The 19447-nt window shown below is 34.4% G+C and overlaps 1 protein-coding gene across 1 annotated transcript; it reads right to left on the reverse strand.

Moving 5' to 3' along the window:
- Positions 1-9028: 9028 nt before the first annotated feature.
- tmem174 (transmembrane protein 174) lies at positions 9029-12647 on the reverse strand. The gene is made up of 2 exons (XM_005171978.6): positions 10340-12647; positions 9029-9181 (listed from the first exon to the last, which is right to left on the reverse strand). Exons 1-2 carry the CDS (start codon positions 11149-11151, stop codon positions 9073-9075), a joined length of 921 nt encoding a protein of 306 aa, XP_005172035.4. The 5' UTR covers positions 11152-12647; the 3' UTR covers positions 9029-9072.
- Between the last annotated feature and the right edge of the window lie 6800 nt (positions 12648-19447).

A 19447-nucleotide genomic window follows, 5' to 3' on the forward strand; every position in this document is an offset into this window, starting at 1 on the left:
ACAGAAATACCTTATAGAGCCAAGCTAGAGTTTTTAGATAACTTTTAGATAAACCGTATTTGCTTTTTAAATAAAAAGTCCTAAAATGTAAACAACTTATAAAAAAAAAAACATCACATAAGTTGTAATTTAATAAGAATATGTCAATAACTACATTTTGAAAAAAATGTCAGATAGGTAATGTTAATGTATATTCTGTAATCATTATTATACAGTATATCTAACCATTATAAGTTATTATTGTGCAGTGCAGATAAAATAAGATATGATGGGTAAGAGGACATGGATATTAACATTTGTGATGACAGGTGGGATAAATTACTTTTGGAAGCAGAAGAGAATTCCTGTAGTAAAGGGGTGTCCAAACTCTGTCCTAGAGAGCTAATGTCCTGCAGATTTTAGCTCCAACTTGCCTCAACACACCTGCAAGGATGTTCCTAGAGAGCCTAAGAGCTTGATTAGCTAGCCCAGGTGTGTCTGATTAGGGTTGGAACTAAACTTTGCAGGACACTGGCCCTCCAGGACCGAGTGTGGACACCCCTGCTGTAGTAGAAACCAAACACAAGCAATTCTATTTTGTATGTGTATAGCAAAAAATAAATAAATAAATAAATAAATCTATAAGTGTGGAAATCTGATGGTGTCCAAACCTTTGCAATGTGGGTTAGAGAACTGGGAAATTTGTTACACATGGAAGAACTGTGATTTACACTAAGCAACAACTTGGCCATTTTGAACAAAATTTGGAAATCATTCACACTATTTTTATAGATAAATTGAAATGCTATAGATTTTCACAAGACTACTGTATGTTGTTTATTTATTCATTCAGTAATTACTTTGTCTCCATTGGTTTCATTGTCCATGTATACCTTGATTAAGTTTCTGTCCCAGTCAGCTCCATAAAATGATTGCAAAAAACAATTCATTGTTATTCATATGTTAAGTGCCTTTTGTTTTTTATAAACCTTCAATAAACTTTAATCTGCTTTAGATAGGAGGGGTTGGCAAAATCTACTGTGATTTAAGAGTACTTCCTAGAGAAACTTTACATATACTGAGATACTGTATGTAAATTGCTCAACAATATATACGTACACCCATCACAAATCTCTCTTTTAAATTCATTTTTTTAATAAGAAGCTATACAATATTATATTTGTGCATTTGCATTAGATTAGTCAGTACTGAAGCCAAGTCTGGAGCTTATCTAACAAAATAACTTACGATAACAGTCCAAAAACTAGTACACCCAAGTTTAAATGTTATAGAAAAATATTAAATACAAATTTTAAAAAAAGGTAAACTGAAGAGAAGCTAAAAAAAAACTTAGTTGAAATTTTGTAGGTTGTAATTTATTTCGCAATATTTTTCTTGAATTTAATTGTATTAACTGTCAATTTATATATGTTTGGTGACTAAAATATTATTTTAAAAAAATATATCTGTTTAATAAATCTGTTTTGTTTAAATGCACCAAAATACATTACTTATATTCACTGTAAAATGGATAAAAAATTAAATGAAAAAAAAAAGAGTGGAACAAAAAGTATTAGTCCTCCCTTTATCGAAAAAAATACTTAAGAGGAATAATGATATTGACCTTAGCAGTTTTTTAAAACAATATTACAGCCAAACTAAAAGAAATAAGACTTTCTCCAGAAGAAAAAATATCACAGGAAATAATGTTAAAAAATTATTTGCTCTGTTAAACATCACAAGGAAAATATTTGAAAAGTAATTTATTTCATGGGCTAATTATTTTGTCCTCAAATTCATTACATTTCTATTCTCAATCTTCAACAGAAAAGTGAATTGCTCTGGCTCCTGCGAGGAGTTAACTGACACTCTCATATAATTTGCTTTAAGACTGAACCCTGAGCTGACAGCGAATATTTTTTGAGCTGTAAAACTGCAAGTCTGCAAGTTAGTTCAACTATCATCATGCACTGCAAATTTAATTTAGAAAGGCAAATATTTCATGATAATAATATAGGACTCAAGGAATAATATCCCAAATGTACAGAACAAATCTGATTCCCTCTCCAAGTGTGATGCCGTTCGTTAAAAATCAAGTTTTATAAATCTAATAAAATAATTTAGTGCGACACATGCTTTAACATTCCTCAAACAACTAACAATGAAATCTTCTGAACCAACAAGGTTTCTGGGGAACTTGTGAGTGTTTGTGTACAGCTTTCACACCAAGAAATAGGGAGAAAAGGAGAGAAATTGAGCCATCGAACTGATGCTCTGTGGACAAGGCCGTGTTTCTTTTTCCAGACAGAAATCAAACATCTGCAAAGATCATCTGGGCCGTGATCTGAGCCTCATTAGGTCTCCCTCTCTTTTATTAAAGACAGGGACACGATTTCTCCATTAGATACAGTATTACCACTGGACCGCAGCCTAAAAATGGCAATCAATATCCCAGAGCGTACAGTATATGTGATGGTGTATGGCTCATAAGGTCCATTGCACTATGCGTTACACTATGACATTTATTGAGGGGTAATGAATTGAACTTCGGAGGGCAGTTTTTCTGACCAAAATGAAGCCCGATTTGTAATGAAGAAGTATCTGAAGGCAGTCCTGAATTTGATCCAGGACTATAAGTGAAATGGATCTTGAAACCTTGGCATAACTTTTAAACCTACAAGTTTTATGATTCCCGACCACAAATGACTTTTCATTACTAATTGTTTTCTGAAAAGAAGATATTGATTTAAGAAAGCTACATTTTTTCCACTCTTAACCGCGTTTCCCACAGTCCAGCTGTTACTAATACGTTTTTTTATAATTCATATTTCTAAAGCCATTATGTTGTCTCGTGTCCTTTATCTGAATGGGTTGGAACACCTGCCTAGTGACTGAGGCCAGAGTGTAAAAGTCCAGACGCCAAAAAAAAAAAAGGAAAAGAAAAAGTGTACAGGAGGGCTCATAGTGGCTCCAGAAGACACAGTTACACAAGAGTCAATGGATTTCTCAGGCTGTGGAGAGCAACTGGCGTCCAGAGTGAATTAGACTTGAACGAGGGCCTGGGGACCGCTGATAGATTTGCCATCAGAGCTACTTACGGCCCTCACACACACATCAAACAGCCTTCGCACAGTAAACATTCATTTCGACACTCGCTTACATTCTCAAAAGGTAGCACTCATCCCTCATTGACCACCGCATTGGGAAAATGGAGGGAGGGAAAAATGCAATAACATGTGTGTTGGGGGACACTTGTCTCAATAACAGCCTTCCTGTTTCTGAAAAGTAATGTAAATGAGCGGCGGTAAAATGTGCTGAGCAGATCTGTTTGTGTGCATGTGTTTATATATACTGTACCGTCTAGTGTATGTGTGTGTGAGGCTATATGCAAATGAGCTGCAAGAGTCTGTGAATCATTTCCTGTTTGCCATATTGATCTAATCATCCTGGGGTTTTACTGTCAGATGCACCCCAAACAAACTGTGTGTGTGTGTGTGTGTGTGTGTGTGTGTGTGTGTGTGTGTGATGTTCAGTCAGCTTGTGTCATTCATGAACTGTGTATGTATATCTGCGAGAGTGCACGTCATTAGCTCAAGCTTATGTATATTGAGCATATATACTTGAGCCTGAATGCAGTAATAAAGAGTGTGTGAATGATGCTCTCTTTCTCTCTCTCTCTGGGTGGCAGTACCTCTAGAGGAACGGCTGGCTCTGCGCGCAACATGAACAGCGGGAGGATAATTTGGATTTGATTGGTTTCACATGTTTTTCATAAACAACAAAGCTCTCTCCCTTCGGTTTGCTTCGCTGTGTTTGGCTGAAAACATGGAATCCATTTGTCCCCTTCTCCCCTCTTTGCTATTAAGCATTACTGAGCAGCATGTCACGTGTTGAACAGACCACCAGCACGACGGGCATCTCACAGCTATGGTGACAGACTGTAACACTGGCATTTACTGTAGCAAAACACCCCCCCCCCCACAGACTAAGATATTAAGCTGTGGGATCTGCTTGTCTAGTTTGGATACAGGACACATAAGCATGTCAGGTTGAGGGTACACCACCTCTGTCTTCTCTTAGATTTGGTGTTATATATCTTTGAGCAGTGTACTAGCATATAAACTTGATGAATAATAATGTATGTGTCAAGTAAGCTGCCTTCTCATTCACTTTGTCCCAAAGGGGTTCTGTTTGAATAAAGTCAACAGCTGTGGTCGAAACTGCCAGCCAACCAACAGGCTATGCAATGAATGGGAATGCTAACTTTATCCAAATACATTATTTACAATGTCTGGCACATTGGCATATCTCCATTAGACCCTGCTGTTAAAGGAGGTAACTGCACCACACACAGTTGACTATCCTTCTCCATAAAACAATATTAATATTAATTCTTTTACAAAATTATGTTTAGCACTGCACAATTATGTTTCACTTTTTTCCATTTGTTGAACACAGACGAATATTAACTTCACTCCAAAAAAAAAAATGGTTTTGCTGCGTGTTCAAACTACTTATTTAAAATAAACTGAACCAACACAATTCTTGAGTTTTTTAGGACAACTTAATTGCTTTATGTTCAATTAGGCATGGACCGATATAAGATTCTGACGGTATTATAACCTTGGATAAAAATATCACGGTTTTGCGGTTTCACAGTATTGAGGTTACTGCTGTAAAATAAGTTATTTTAAAATGTCTGGGTAAAATAAACATAAAAACTTCCCCTTTGAACACAATATATTTTATTTTAAGAATCATTTAAAATATTTAGGCTTTTTTGTTTTAAACATGTCAGGTTACAAAGTTTAAATAAATCCCTGACTAGCTTCATTATTTTCAAAAACGGATTTCATAGCAACTTGAAAAAGGATCTTTGGATATTTTTCTTTTTTGTGGATAAACTAAAGCCACTGCACTGTTCAGGTCTATAGCATGCCTGTATGTTGGTGTATAAGTTACTTGTTTTTAAAACAATTATTCAATTGTGGGCTGACCAATAGCTTTTGATTTGGAGGGTCCTTTTGCTGTAGATACTGTTGCCCCAAAAAACTTAACAGAACGTTAAATTAGCAACAATTAATTTAACCTAATTTGTGTTTGGACAACATGAAGAGATTGTCTGAAACCCAGAATTTTATGATAGCATTCCATACTATTTTTCCCCTAGATGTCAATGGTGACTGGTTTTCTGCTTTCTCCAGAATATTGTCTTTTGTGTTCAACAGAATTAAGGTTAGGAACCATTTGTGGAATGGTAAATTTCTACTTTTGTGTGATTTATCCCTGAACAAGCGTGAAACTGGAGCATTTAATAATACGTTTGATCTATTATTTTTTCATTATTGATATTATCATTCAGTTGTACTTATACATTGTGCCTCTATTACTTTAAATAAACATAGATCAAACAGAAAGATAATAGACTGTATTGTGAAACTTTTTATCAAGAGTGCAATTATTTTACAAGTTGGATATTTAAATCACTCTTTGTGGTTACAGAAATCTTTTTCACTTTGTAGACAAAAACATTGAAAGCATGAAGGTCCAATTCATTAAAAAAATCCTTCTAACTGTACAATAGTGACATGCATGTTTTTCAATAGTAAAAACATGCCAGCTATGGCTGCTGCCATCTTATGATCGATTATGCCGATTGCTTAATTTGGAGTCTGCGCAGTTTGCGAACACGCAAACTTTACACCACAAAAAGAAAAGCACAAATATTACAAAAACAACACTTAAAGATCTGGATGTAATTTGGGAGGCTCCATTTAATTTTGGCAAGCCAATTCATTTTGACCTATACTGCAGCCAGTCACCAGAGGGCGATCAAAATTTTCCGGCTTCACTTTTCAGAATGTGTGTTGCCCAATCTGTCTAACATTAAATGAATCACACCTAAAACATAGTATATGTATATCAATTCATGCATTAACCAAAAACTTACAAAAAAATTGGGTGAGTTTCCTAAATTACACAACGGGCAATTTGAGTGTTTTTTTTGTTTTTTGTTTTTTTTTGAGAGAGAGAGGGGGGATATCAAAAAGTGCTAAAAAAGAGGTTATTTTATATCATCAGTTAAATAGCATTAAGCTTTAGCCATCATAAGACTTTAAATACCACCAAGTGCCCAATTGCTATGATGAATGGGAATGGTTCACTTTTTATAAGCCTTTGCCTTAAAAGAGATCACATATCAACAACTCGTGTTGCATTATAAGCTATGTCCTACAGAAGCTATATCGATCTGGAATTTACAGACAGGGTGCTGCTATGGTTATGTGTTCACTTTCTTCCTCCTCGTTCATCTGAACAAGTTCAGATGTTAGACGTGTTCTGTAATAAATAAAGCGGAGCTCTCTAATAATGAGCTTTGTCGGCCACCCGCGCTTTATACTGCGCAGTGAAATTAATGAAATTCACATTGCACTGCGGTTTCGATATGCACCATACACAGTTTAAAATGTATTGGACAAAAAAGCCTACTTTTTTAAAGTAAGGTAGATTATAGCCAAATGTCAAACACAGATCATTTAATGAGCGTGTTAAAGAGAATAGTTAAAACTAGACTGAATAAAGTCTAGATTTCATCGTTTGAAGAAAGCAGGCTACAGAAAAAGTTTTATGAAATGCCAATTGTTTGATCATTCTTTTCTATTAAGAGCGCCATTCATAAAGTTTATATATAATCCAAATATAAAGTCAGCACGGAATGGCTGCAAATGCCAAAGCGGGTTTTTATAAAGATTTTAATGATTTTAATTTAAATTTTTAAATAAAGCAAAATCTTATTTCCAAAGTAGCGATTTTAAACAGATTAAGCACTTGTAAATCAAACCGTAGTCTAAGGAAACGAATAATGATTAAATAAGTGTAATTATATGCACCAAGTACTAAAAATATACATATTTCCTGCTTAAACACAATAAATATAACCATTAGTGCGGAACAAATAGCCTAGAACTTCACTACGTCTCATGAATCACATTGCCAGTTTAAAACTATTATAGACCTCCATGCAGTACTTTAACTGGCCCTTTAATGCAGTGGATGAATGACGTTTGGATAAAATGACGCTGTTACAGAGGCATAGATAGTAAATGTTAAAAGTACCGTGCTCTAAATTACCGGATGCAACTCCTCATTTTGTGAAAAAAAGCACATTTGTATAACCAACATTTGCCTTCTGTCTTTTGTAGAAATACACAGCCTACATACATACAATACTCTTAATTTTAGCATTACAAAAAGGTTGTGGAACTTATTTTATATCATATAGCATATGCGTTAAACGTCATTTGACAATTAATACAATTGTTAAAAACAACAAAAATAATTTACAAACCCCACTGTCATTTATTAAATATGAACAGCCATCCCTAGAACCAAACAAAAGACAATCATTTACAAAACAAAATGAAGTTAAATCAAAAAGGCTATTAGAAAAAAAAAGATATACCAAAATAAACTGTTTTCTGTTTAAACATCTAAGTTTTCATCATGTTACCAAAACAAAGGAAGGAAAGGAGGATAACACGGTGTCTGAGTACGGTGAAGATTGAACCTTATAATGTGGGCTATACTTCTATGAACAAACACACACAACACACACATATACAGATAAGAAATGTTTTCGATAAAATTGGGACACGAAGTGGTGATGGGGAGGGCAATTGTTTTTAACAAGTAAATTCCAGAAATAATCCAAATAACATTTTCACCTCAGAGAGAGAGAGAGAGAGAGAGAGAGAGAGAGAGAGAGAGAGAGAGAGAGAGAGAGAGAGAGAGAGAGAGAGAGAGAGAGAGAGAGAGAGAGAGAGAGAGAGAGAGAGAGAGAGAGAGAGAGAGAGAGAGAGAAATGCTGTTTAGATTAGGAAAATGTTCTTCCCACTGATATTATTCTATGAAGAACGTCCATTAATCTTTAGGAAACCCAAAAAAAAAAAAATTTCTTGGATCACTGTGAAAACCTTTATTTTCGATTCTTCAACCTTTATTCTTAAGTGATAATAATAATACAGATTTTTTTACTTAATTTTAAATTATAAATCGTTTAGATTGCGTTGGTAATTTCACATATTGCTAATTGTAACAAACACCTTGAAAATTAAACTGTTAAGGGATAGGTACATATTTTAAATAATTGTATTTTTACTTTACAAATAGGAAAATATCGTATCCAAACTAAATTTGATACAAAATCATGCGGATACAACACAACACGATTTATATAATAGCCTACACCAGGGAAATAATATTAGCCTAACTGTAAATTAGTCGTGCAACCATGAATAATGCTCATCTCTCTGGATCACACACTGACCAAATTACTTTTAATAAGCCAAATTCTGTTCATTTAAAACGGAATTGTTTTTATTTATTTATTTATTTTTTTACTGAATTGGTAAGTATTGTAGGTTATTTGATACACTCTAACATTTTAAATAAATTCTGATCAGATGTTTTATCACAACAAAACAAAAAATAAAAATAAAGCAGACTCGCTATAGTTATTTTTAGTTAAAGGTTCAGAGAAACGGACTGTTATGGCACAGTTCAGTTCACTTCTTAAATTCAAGTAAGCTTCACTACAGCCAGCATTCATGAAAAAAAGGTTAAACTATAGGTTAAGCTAAAGAAAAATGTGTATACTGGTTACGTGTGAACTTTAGAGCTTATGCAACTGTTGGACTAACGGGAACGGGAATTGCGCGCGATTAAAATTAATATTTTTGTTAAATGTTGAGCTATTAAACGAATGCTCAAATAAATACACCAACTTCAGAAGTTTTGATGAAACAAGAACTTTGCCTCACTCCTTCACTTTTTCTGCCCCCATGTGGTTCTCACCGGACGCTCACGTGCCATAAAGTTCTCAGGAGCCCAAGAGGACACGAGAGAAAGCACCACAAAATATTTTTAAAAATAGTGTAAAAAAGAATTAAAGGACGTTTAAACATTGAAGCAACAGTAAGAATTAGTATATCTCCTACTAGTCGCAACATTATTTAACAATAACAAAAAAGTAGCCTAACTCAACTACGTAGTAAACATGAACTTTATTTGGAAAGTTCTGCGTAATTTGGTTAATCAGGAGTACGAGTCACATGAGGTGGCGAAAAGCTCCTCGTATGCAGGTGGAGAGGAGGCGCTGTCTGCTGCACCCGCTTTCCCCTCTTCATCCGAGACGCTCGCATTCCTGCAACGAAACCAGCAGATGTCAAATAATGCACATTTACAAACCCTTGGTCATTTGTGTAAAAATACCGTAACGTGCCAACTTCTTTATTTGATTAAGTCTACGCTCTTTGTGACTATTTTAGCTCAATGATGGCATCCTTTAAAATCCCAAAGACTGGTTTGTGTGGTAATTTTGTTTGGAATTGAGTCTTTTGCGTTTCAAAAAGATTAAAATAATCACCTGCTTTAAATAAATGAATCAGTTTAGAAACCTACAAATTATCTTTTAAAATGAATGTGCTAAATAAAACGAAAAGTTTTTTAGTGATCCATAAAAGAATCTTATTTGGTTTATAATATCTTAGAATGAGATAAAAATTATTTTTCAATGTGTGTGATGACATTTATAATCTAAACTAAAAAAATTTTGTATGTAAAAATAGCCTTAATAACCTAAAAGCCTATTAGCTTATAAATAGCCTAAATAAATAATTACTCTTAAATTTAATCGTGCAAACGATGTAAATTAATGCCCGCTTTTTAGTCCTGGAAGAATCGTAATATTATATTATTTAATTTATTAAAATGTACTCATTTAGTCACCTAAAAAAACATCCCAAATTTAATATGGATATCCATAATCGCAAATCGAATTATAATGATTTTTTGTTATATACTTTTCCCCCTTTTTACAATTATTATACAATCAACAAAGGAATAAGAACCAATGCAATCTCATCAGCTTCGTGGTCATGTAAAGTAATTTAAACTAGATTGCAATAGCTTAAACTAAGTTCAGTTATATTCATTTCTACATGTTTTAATTCAAGCATGTTTACTATGTTTAATACAAATTCTTGCTCGAGCAATGATGATTTATATTTAAATTATTACTTAATTATTTATTATAAGCTTTGAACATTGAGTTTATACATTGCACATAATTTAAACAGTTCTCACAAAAGTTTTTTTGTTCTGTCCTATTTAGAAACTACAGTGGATAGTTTATGTTTTGTTTACTGTTTGCCATAATAAACCTATCACTCTGACATAACCAAAAAGTGAGGAGTTAAAGAAATCAATTAATAAAAAAAAAATCTCATTTGTTTCTTATTTGTAGACTCTATGGTTCTTATCATGTAAATGAAAGTAATACATACTACCATGAATATCATACCTGTTTCCCCTTTGTACGGTGGGGTTGTTATGTTCACCAGAAATAAAGCCAGCGTTGTCCATCGGAAACACACTGTAATACTGTGGTGGTCCGCTCACTGTGACTGCTAATGGCTGGTGACTGGAGTGCAAACCATTAACATTGCCTAGACCATGGTCTGGTTCTACAGAAGCATATGGTGGCGGGATGTACTGGACCACTGTACCCCTGTGGAAGGTAATGGGCTGACTGAGTCTAGTGAAGACAAACGAAGGCCCTGAAAGCGGTGGCAAAGTATCCACTTCAGGTGTTATCTCCTCCTCAATCTGCTTGCAGCTCAGGCAAGACAGCATTCGAAACTTGCAGATGCTTATGAGCACAAATGTTCCTCCTACTGACAGAAGAATGGGTCCCAGAAGCTGTGTCCATTCATAGCCATTGCTGCCATTGTTTTTTGCCCACCCCATAGCTGTAAAAGTCATGCCAACCATGCCCAAGAAGACCCCGGAGAACAGTAGCGTGGCACCAGCTTTGTCTCCATCTGATACCTGACTGTCTGAAGAGCTCAAGGCCTCGCTGGGAACCAAAGAGACAATGTTCACGGGGACATCACTGGGACTCTGGTTGCTGCTCGAGTTGGTATTACTAATATCAGCAGGTATTGCATCACTTGGTCCAGCTGGAGGGTTTGTCCCTTGATTCCTTCCTTCTTGAATGCTTTTCCAAATATCACAAATCCCGTTATGTCTCATCTGGCTGTTTTTGCTGCAGGATTTACACACTTGTCTGACAAAGATGCACTCATCTGTGCCTGGAGAATCTTTGAAGATCATAGTTTAAGTATCTTGGACACTAGTTCAGAAGCTTAGTTAATGCGTAACAGATTGTTATGGTTACAGTAACCTGAAGTCACTGTCTGATTATGAGAACACTGAAATGTGAAATCTTTGTCTCGCTTGACAGGAAACATTATACAGGCAACTGGCATGTTCAAAGAATTATTCACCATTTTATTATATTATTTTTTTTATTTATCTAATTTATTTATTTTATTTACATAAAAAAATATAATGTTTGCTGTTTATTCAAACTACTTATATATTTGTGCAACTACTTATATAAAAGGAGCTGAAATACCACAGTTTTTGGGGACAACTTGATTGTCTTATGTTCAATCTACACTGTAAAACCCAAAAGTTAAGGTAACTTAAACCATTTGAGGAAACCAATTGCAACAAACCATTTAAGTTCAAAGACTAATCCTATGTGTACTGTGAACTTAACCCATTTGAGTAAACAAACCAATATGAGCACAGTAAACCCCGATAAATGAAAAAAACTCAAACCAACCGCATACTGTAAAACCCAATAAGGCAACTCAAACTGTTTGAGGAAACCGATTGCTACAAACCATTTGAGTTAAAAAAATTAATCTATGTGAGTGCTGTAATCTTACTCCATTTAAGTTGAAGTAATGAGGTATTTAATTAACTCATTACCTTCAACACTGAGTTCAAACCTTGTTTCAAATGAGTAGAATTAACTTTCAGTCAATTTTGAGCAACTACACTAATTTCATTTGATAAAGTTGACTGTTGGGTTTTACAGTGCACTTAAATTTGGAAATAAAATAATAAGTAAACAATTCCTTTATGTTGTCCCAACAACATGTTTTTTTCTTTTGCAGTGTATATTTATTTAAACTCAAAAACTTTTTTATTTACTTTTTTTTTCTATTTACTTCACTCAAACTAGGATCTGAAGTTGAAAACTAATACAATATTTATAGGATATTGACTCAAATGTTAACCATATACCGTTAAAGTCAACAGGCTCCAAAACAACACTCGAACTACAGAGTTCACATCGAGACACATCATTTAATAATTAAAAATTCTTCATTTGTTTTGTTCCCCAGAAAGAAGTCAATGAACACCAGTTTTCTGACTTTGTTTAACTTTCCCATTAATGTATCACCAAAATCAAAAAAGAAAGTTTCCAAAATATGTTATTTTTGATTACAGCATAAGCACTATGGATAAAATGGATTACAAATATTTTGAGCATTCCCTTCAGTTATTTTGTTAACTTCACAACTACATCAATTAACTCTTAGAGGTGTCCACTTTTAGAGTTGGCAAAGCTACTTAAAGTCAGCAGAATGTCTTTTAGAGAAACAACCCAGCAAGCATTTTTTGTTTTCAAAAGATGTCCAAAAGATGTCTAATAGATATCTAAACAGTTGTCTTGGGTGAAACAAGGCTAAATTTGGGCTGTCAGTGAAAATCAAATAGACGTCTAAGAATAGATGAAAACTAAACTTGTCATCAATTAAACAAAAATAAATGAGTACACATATAAAGTCTGTCTAATCTGTCTATTTGACAACTAGTCTGGTTTTGGGCTATTTTAGATGTCTATTTTAACTGACAGCCCAAGTTTAGCTTTGTTTTAGCAAAGCTGTCTACGCTTAGTCATCTATTAAACACGAACCTGTTTGTTGGGAAATAAATAATTTTAGGAGATATTAACAGGGGGTCTACTAATTCCCTGATTGCTGTTTATTGAATTGCGATTGCAAAGTTACTTTTCAGAATGTCTGAAGGAGATCAAAGTTAATGTTATATAATTATTTTGGAAAACGCCTTCAAAAGCTTCTTCAAACACAAGGGAATCACATGGCAACATTGCATTAAGTTTCCATAAATGAGTTTCAACAGAGACAAAGAGAAAAAAAGGAGATAAAAAGCTTTGTTTCAGACGGTTATCAAAACAGTTCCGCATCACTTTAACATTTTCAAAGCCCTCTCTGGAGATCTAATGGATTTGTTTAGCAAAACAGTGTTTCATCCAGAGCACTGCCTGACTTAGCAAATTTCAACTGACTTAACTTTGATGATGCATTTTCCCCACAGTAAACAGCTCACTGTGGTATTTGGGTAATGTTTTAACTGTTGGGAAATTACAACAAATAAAACACATTAAAGGTCCCATGAAATTAAAATAAAGTTTTTTAGATGTCAGTATCAGTATTGTTAGTTTTTAAAAAACAGTGCTCTGCATAATTGATTACACCCCATTTTGAAAATGAATATTTGACATTTGTATCTATTTCTCAGTGAATATAGGCAATGTTTTTGGGGCATTTAAACAAAACTGATTTATTAAACAAATATATTTATTAAAATCATAAAACATATTTAGAAAATTGACAGATAATACAATTAAATTCAAGCAAAATATTGCAAAACAGTTACAACCTACAAAATTTTAACTAAACTTTTCAATTTTTTGTTTCTCTTGATTTTTCCTCTTTTTTAAATTTGTATTTAATACTATAACATAAAACTTGTGTAGGGTGTACAACTTTTTGGACTGTTATCGTAAGTTATTTTGTTAGACAAGCTCCAGATTTGGCTTCAGTACTGTCTAATCTAAAGTATATGCACAAATATAATATTGTATAGCTTCCTATTAAAAATATGAATTTAAAAGACAGATTTGTGAAGGGTGTACTTATATGCTGAGCACTGTATCTATAAGTTAGCATGCTCCAAAACAGTGACAAAATTCTAATTTAGAAGATACAAAACTGATATAAACATGAAAAGCTTGTAGCTCCACCCAAATGGATCAACGATTTTATTCACGTCACCTTATACTTCAGTTTCCCATCAAATCTTAACCAATCAAATGCACTCCAGTATCTGACATGCCCCACCCCCATCAAGACAAGTTAAATCAGTGATAAAAACTAGATGCTATTGGCTGTTTTTTTCTCTTTTTTTTTAAGAGAAGGAGCTACACTACCCACCCTCTCTTCGTGAACATTGAATAAAAATGCATATTTTAAAGCACTTTTAAATATGAATGGTGCCGATCAGTCTTCTGATGTGAGAGGATGCATTTTTTCATAAATTTAAATGCTGTTTATATGTTTGCTTTACTCACAAAATGAATTGTAAATTCCAAATCGTATTGTAGCCTTCGACTTTCAGAGTACTTATTACATGTTGGGTAAAGGAGTGTATAAAGGACCAAATTTGTGAAAATCTTTCAAATTTATTATGATCACATGAGACGGTAAAAGATATTTGATATATGATATATTTTATATGATTTTGAACACACACTATTATTCAGCTAGATTTTCAAATGCAATCACTTAATCTCCATTATGCTTTTTAGAAGAATGGATTGTGAGCATCATGCTAAATTCCTTCAACTCTTCACAGAGGTCAAGCAGCATGTCAGAACTGTCCCGTACTAAAGACTTTGTTTTAATTCCTTTCCCAAAGCTTGAGGAGACACCTGAGAGACATTTAGGAAGGGAATAGATTCCAGCACAAGAATGTTTAAAACCAGCCTGGATTTTGGGTCTGACACACTCTTTCAATTAAGCTGAGTCCAAATATTTATGAGGAGAACATTTCCTCTTTCTTTCTCTCTCTCTCTCTCTTCGTGATTGTGATGTGTGTAGTAAGCATGTGAATAACAAATGTGTGCGCTGGTAAATGTGTGTGCAATACTGGTATGCTTAGATGAGAGAGCTAGGCATTTGTAAAGCTTAAATACTGCCATTGGGAATGCTTCGGACAACCGAAATCTTCTCCTTTGATTTTCACTAGCCACTAGTTATTTGCATTGGACGCAGTGGCAAAACAAAGGCAGAGAATTTCTTCATATGCACTGAATTAATTATTAGTAGAGGCCACAATGTCTCAATATTGTACAAATATTAACAAGCCCTAGTCACTCATTGATTCGTTTGACTCTAAATGATTAGCCACCAAATTAAGTTCTGGACTGTAATATTGTTCTAATTTACCTCATCTTCCCTCTTCTTTCCAGCGGTTCATACGCAGCGCAATAAGCTGACGGCACGCTAGGCTGCATGAGCATCTGTGTCCTCCAATGGAAATGCAGCCTGCAATCACAAGAGGGGGTTTAATGGGTTTCCATTGCTCACACTCTCTCTATTCCTCCTTTCTCTCACTCTCTTTTTGACCACCCCTCAGTGTGTTAGTCTGACAGTCACGTACATTCACCACAGCCAATCAGCTGAGTGCTACTCCACCCATGTTTTCACTAGCATTATTTGGTTTAGCTTCATTCATTAATTTGCTCATTCAAAAAAACATTACAGTACACACAGCTAGATTTATTTAATGAAAAGACTATAAGAATAGTTTTGTGAAATAGATTTTAAAGTTTAAATTTATTTTAATATTGTAAAATCTTTTATATTCCTTTTATTAAAAAGCTGGTTTTCTCAATTTTTTTTAATTACTCAAGCCTTCAGTGTTGCAAGATCCTTCAGAATTCATTAGAATCTGCTCAGTTGTTGCTAAAGAGACCTGAAGATGAACAGTAGAAACAATGTTATCTAATGAATAGTCTACGCTACAGTATATGTATCGTTTCAGCATTGATGTCAAAATGTGTGAGTTTGCAATAGTCACATCGCAGGCATCTACACTGTAGTTGGGACAATAGTTGACCAAATATTACAGTTACAACATAGTGAAGTAATTTCAAAGTTTGACTTGAGAGTGAAAATGTATTTTTGTATGTGTTTTTAAATCTGAATATAAGAATTTGAAGCAAACTTGAAGCCTTTTTGGCACAATAAATGAAATGTTTGTAGCTTAAAGATGAATGGAACATTCATAATTTAATAATTTTTTAATTTCTGCTTCTGACTACCCAGAAAATAATGAATTATTATTTATTTGCATCTTTTGTCTATTGTATTAACCTATGTTTGTCATTTTTTAAATGAAATTTTATGTAGATATGCTCCACTACAGAATCATCTCAATCGATCTAAAATTCTAAATTCTTTACAAGCTATTCAAACCATCTGGTGAAACTGCATTTATATCGCAATATACTGTATCTCGGAGTGAACTGAAAATATCATTTTTTTCCAGTATCGTCCAGCTCTACTTCAGTATATCGAGCTGGTTGTTTTTGCTAATTATTACATGGCTGTCTGGAATACTTGATTCAGAATGGTCAGTCACAACATTTCGAGGTATATTAATCCTGATAAGAACAATCACTGAATCTAATAGCACAGGCTTATCCAGATACTTTAAACGATCTTGACCATCAAGGCTATATTCACATTTACATACTTGTCATACATGCCACTCGTTTGACTGTATGTCTACATCTTGTGACTAGCCAAGGGACGATAACCGTTCTCATGGTACATCTCAACAAATGAAGACCGCAGAAGTCAATAATTCACTTAGCCTGACATATTTACTCTTCCAAAATATTAAATATTTTTCAAAATAAAATATTTTGTTTTCAAAAGGGGAAAAAAAAATGTTGTTTTTTTACCCAGACATTTAAAAAGAGCACTAATCACAATACTGTGATATTTTTTTACAAGATTATCATACCGTCAGAATCTTATACCGGCCCATGACTATTTGTGACTTAATAATACATTCATAACTTAATGAATGTATTGACAAAAATTCATTCGTATAGAATTAATATACTAATACGGTATATTAATTATCCTATAGACTAGTACAGAACAATGTTCAGTGTCCAATTTTTACTTTTTGTGGCAGGTAGTCATGTAATACATGGGATAACTTACATCCAGGTGGTTGTTTTTCCTTCACGCTGGGCTGCTGATAAGCATGTCAGGCTTTATTCAGCATAAAAACTTCCTGGATGAGCATTATCCCCTACACAAACCCTGAAAGTATGTTTTTGCATAAGCCTGAAGGAATACATTTTGTGATAATAACCAACTGGATGTAGAGTATCTCATTATTATACCAACATAGGCTCATTTTGAAAACATAGCCCTATATAAAAATTTCTGGAGATTGCAAATCATGTAGCCAGAAGTACGCATGGCTGCATTTCTTTTAAAATGAACACTATGCGGCGATATTACACCATTCCTTTTTGTGCTTAACAGCTGACCGCTTAGCTCGCCATGTACGTCAGAGAACTTGAGACACAGAGAGAAGATGACCATGACAACATGGTTTGAGTCCAGCAAAGAACAATTCTAGAAAGCGTGCAGGACAAAAACAAAAGCCAAAAAAATTAAAATAAACAAGTGAGTAACAGAGTGAGATTGTTGTAAAATTTCGAAAATATGGTAAGGGCATTTCCTTTTCTGGATTGCTTTTTAAAATGGTTAATTGGGTTTAAGGAAGTGGGTTGGCGGGTCTATCGGTGCTTTTGAAAACACTATTGGTAGAGTTTATTGAATGAGGAGAGTGGGTCAGTCGATCAGTCATTCAGTCAGTCGACAGCGGCCTCTGGTGTATTTAAGCGAGAGCAGCATTCAAGAATGGCACTAGTGTAAAAAATTTGAGACATCAAAAAGCATATACAATGGCTTCTGGTGGATTACCGAAAACAAAAACTGCAAAAACGTCCTGGAGCGTATTTGACACACTTTCACAATTAGCCTGGGTTGTATTATACATCTATGAGCTACTTGAGAATTCAGTTATTCAGGTCAGGTGAATCTGTGTTACTACTTTTTACCAGTTATCAGAGTATAACAAACCCCAGGATAAAGTGATTTCAGACAACCATAGATAAAGTAGTATTGTAAATAAAGTGAATTGAAGTGATTTGAAATACAACCGAGAACTGAGGCACAAAATCATATCTGTTGCTATTGTATTAAACAAGTGGGCGTAATACAACAGATACGCAAGTAGTGCCTTTATTAGTTACAGCCTGATAACAAAAGTTGTCATGGCCGACAGTGTATATTTGGTAATAATAATAATACTGAATGCTTCAACTGACCAGTTGTAATTAAGTATTCTAGAGTATCATGCATTAGCTCTCTCACAAATGCCTTTCTCATTACGTGATCAGATCAGATTATGTTTCTATTAGGACAACTTGATATTTTTGGTGTAATCTGGTGCAGCCAACATTACCTCATTTTTGGCTTGCAGATAGTAGACAGTGTGGGGGCTGCTCCACGGGAGTTAAGATGTCGCCATCCTCCATCATGGCCCCCGACCTTGTGACAAATTGCCCATGACGTGGCTCTGCTCGCCAGGCACGGAAGCCTATTCTCTCTTGTATCTCTGTCCCTCCAACCTGCCTTTCTCCTGTCCCCCCATTGTTCCATCCTTCCACTGCTCTGAGCTCTACAGTATCCTCCATTTTTCTTTAGCTCAGTATGGAGGGACAGTTTTATGCCCATGTCCTGCTTTTGAATCAGCGTGCAGAAGCATAGACAGACCAGGAGGGGGGAAAGGCTAGCTTCTGCTGAGTAACTGAAATGAACCAATCACAATGATCACAACTTAATTAATCAGCAGATGGATCAGTTAGCCTGTAAACATTATTCCTTTATATCCAACACACACTTGCCATGTCTTTAGCTATTTTAACCGACTTTCAATAAAGGGAACACCAGATCAGAGTTCACCACAAGACTGTCTACTGTAAGAGTCACAATATTTTCATTGGTTTTATTGGTAACAATGGAATTTGTATTGATTTTAATGGAAATTGTAATGTTCGTCCTTACTGGTCCTTTTTAAAATCTCAAAAACCCTAAAAACATTAAAATACACAGGGTTTTATGCATAAAATTTGTATTATTATTATTTGTAATAGTTTTAATGGTATTTATAGTGAAACTTATTAACTTAAAACCTCAGTGATGTTTTTTGATGCTGTTTTGTTCCCTACAGGATGAGCATTTTGATTTCTAGTAGGCTATTTTTCAAGTACAGTGTCTGATAACATTAAAAATAGGCTGACGTTACAGAGAAAGAGAGAGAGAGCTTCCGTCTTTCTCTGACATCCTTAAAAAAGTTAAATTAGTGGCATGTTCAGTCTCGAACAAATCGTGAATAATGAAATCTTTAAATAATGTATGAACACACTAACCTTACAAACGGTTTCAAATCCAGAGGTTATCAACAGTAAGTGTTGTCCAGGTTACTTAAAAAACGCATGGAAGTGTTTTTCACGCGCAGCCACCGAACTTCCGGTGATACGTTTTTTTACAGCGTCGATTGTGTAATTTAATAAAATATATATTCAGCTAAATATACCTAAACATTAATTTAGTTGTTCAAGAGTAAAACGAGATGAAAGGCCGCTAAGCACCGT

This window comes from Danio rerio, chromosome 5, assembly GCF_049306965.1.
Source record: "Danio rerio strain Tuebingen ecotype United States chromosome 5, GRCz12tu, whole genome shotgun sequence".
Classification (NCBI taxonomy): Eukaryota; Metazoa; Chordata; class Actinopteri; order Cypriniformes; family Danionidae; genus Danio; species Danio rerio.

What these genes read in the sequence shown, in the direction of transcription:
- tmem174 (XM_005171978.6), bottom strand. Translation starts at nt 11,151, where the DNA reads ATGATCTTCAAAGATTCTCCAGGCACAGATGAGTGCATCTTTGTCAGA. An exon ending in ACCGTACAAAGGGGAAACAG is followed by an intron (nt 9,182 to 10,339) that starts GTATGATATTCA and finishes GTTTCGTTGCAG; the next exon opens with GAATGCGAGCGTCTCGGATG.